Genomic DNA, 2,100 nt, shown 5'->3' with positions numbered 1-2,100 from the left:
TACGCTTTGGTTAGGTCTACAAAAATCATGTGTATCTCTCCACCTATAGCTAACACTTTCTCACTCAGTTGTGTTATGCAGAAAATATTATCTACCGTTGAGCGACCGGCTCTGAAACCCGACTGCTCTTCTGTCTGGTACATATCATAGTCATTTGTTATTAATGTGCTAAGTATTTTGCCATAGAGTCTATACAATGAACAGTTAACAGAAATACCTCTATAATTCCCACATAATGTTAATTGCGTCTTTTTTATGTATTGGAGTTATCCATCCTTCGTTCCATTCCTGTGGTATTTGTTGACCATTGATACAATTTTCAAAGAGTGTTTTAATAATATTGTGAAGTTTTGGTGTGCCACATTTTATTAATTCATTGGAGATTCCTCCTGGGCCGGCTGATCTTTTATTTTTAAGTTGGGTAATTGCCGTTTTTAATTGATCTAATTCGATGTTAATTTTTTCACCTTCTAAATTGAATGGTAGGTCTTCTGGTTGTAATTTATATTCATCTCTGTGTTCATTTAACATTTTTTCGAAATATTCCTTCCAGCTATCTTTCCCAATTACATTAAGATTTAGCTTGGTCTTCTTATTATTTCGAATGGAATTTATGAATTTCCACGATTCTGATGTTCTTCTTCCTCCTATGTAGCTTTCTAACTCTTGGCATCGTTTTTCCCATTGGTTATTCTTCTTTTCCAAAATTATCTTCTTAAATTTTGCTCTTTGGTGTTTATAAGGTAAGTAATCCGCATCTTGTTTAGTTTGTAGCCATTTGAAGTACAATTTTTGTTTTTGGTTTTTCTGCTCCTTAAGTTATTATTCCACCAAAAATGTTTGTTGTTGTTGCATGCTGCTTGTTCTCCCAATGCTTCCATAGCGGCTGCATTTATTGCCGATTTTATGTGTTCATATATCATTTCTGTCGTTTCATTTTCAAAATCATCTCTCAATTTTTGATCTAGTCTTTGTTGATATAATTTCTTAGTGCTTTCATCGTATAGACTGTTCAGATTATATTTAATTGTATTGGTCGAGCTAGTTTTTGTTGCTTCATTTATATTTTCTCTCTGTCTCATATAGCATTCTTATCTCCCCTTTTACTAAATAATGATCACTTCCACACTCAGGACCTCTGCAAGCTCTAACATCATTAATTTTAAGATTAGTTTTTTGTTTCACTATGAGGTAGTCAATAATTGATTTTAGGTGTCTTGTTTCTTGTCTCCAAGTAAACTTGTGAATGTCCCTGTGCGCAAAGTATCCGTTCATGATCTTTAATTCGCGTTGCTCGCATAGATTAATTAAGCGTCGTCCATTTTCATTCTCTGTTTCTTCACCATGTCTACCAACTATATGATGGTTAAGTCTTCGTCCTACTCTGGCATTAAGATCTCCAATCAACACAATTTCTCTGGTACTTCCAATGTCTATGATTGTTTGATTTAGTAATTCCATATATTGATCTTTTAGAGCTACTTCTTCATCCTCGTTGGGTCCGTATGTTCCAATAATTGTCAGTTTATATCCAAGAAGGTTCAAGTTAGCCGTAAGGATTCTTTCGTTTACAGGTGTCCAGTTAGTTATAAACTTTTTATATTTCGAGTGGATCAGCAATGAAATTCCTTTACAGGCCCGTTTTTCTTTTGGTACTCCGCTGTAAACATGGATATAATCTCCGACCTGTTCAATACCTTGTCCTTTCTTTTTTGTTTCACTCAAAGACGCAATGTCAATATTTAATTTTTTTAGTTCTTTTACTACTTCTTCCAATTTTCCTCTGATACTTTGTGTATTCCATATACCAATTTTCATAGTCCTATTTCTTTGCGGTGGTCGTTTTCCAGTTGATCCGTTTGGGTTCCGAGGCGGTTTGCAAGGATTTTTAGCAGTTGATGTTTTTTAAGGATGCCGGGTAGCTAGCCCTGCGATCCAACCCCCTTCCAGGAGGACCGGGTAATTTTCTTTCAGGGTTTTCTTCCCTTATACTGCTTGTCTTACCAGACTATTGGGATCAGTTTTCCCTTTGGAGGATTCATCTGCTCTTTCTGTAGATTTCTCAGCGGATGTGCTTTCCTTCTAACTTCCAAACCATTG

At 35.5% G+C, this 2,100-nt stretch overlaps 1 protein-coding gene across 1 annotated transcript; it reads right to left on the bottom strand.

Moving 5' to 3' along the window:
- Positions 1–1,056: 1,056 nt before the first annotated feature.
- On the bottom strand, positions 1,057–1,818 carry LOC115888443 (craniofacial development protein 2-like). The gene has a single exon (XM_030908188.1). It carries the CDS (start codon positions 1,816–1,818, stop codon positions 1,057–1,059), a length of 762 nt encoding a protein of 253 aa, XP_030764048.1.
- Between the last annotated feature and the right edge of the window lie 282 nt (positions 1,819–2,100).

The sequence above is a fragment of the Sitophilus oryzae genome, unplaced genomic scaffold (genome assembly GCF_002938485.1).
Source record: "Sitophilus oryzae breed Bouriz unplaced genomic scaffold, Soryzae_2.0 scaffold_738_pilon_pilon, whole genome shotgun sequence".
Taxonomy (NCBI): Eukaryota; Metazoa; Arthropoda; class Insecta; order Coleoptera; family Curculionidae; genus Sitophilus; species Sitophilus oryzae.
The sequence above is the reverse complement of the archived record's forward strand: the minus strand, read 5'-3'. Positions and strand labels throughout refer to the sequence as shown.

Excerpts from the sequence above, each read along its gene's own strand:
- LOC115888443 (XM_030908188.1), bottom strand. The coding sequence starts at position 1,818 with ATGAAAATTGGTATATGGAATACACAAAGTATCAGAGGAAAATTGGAA.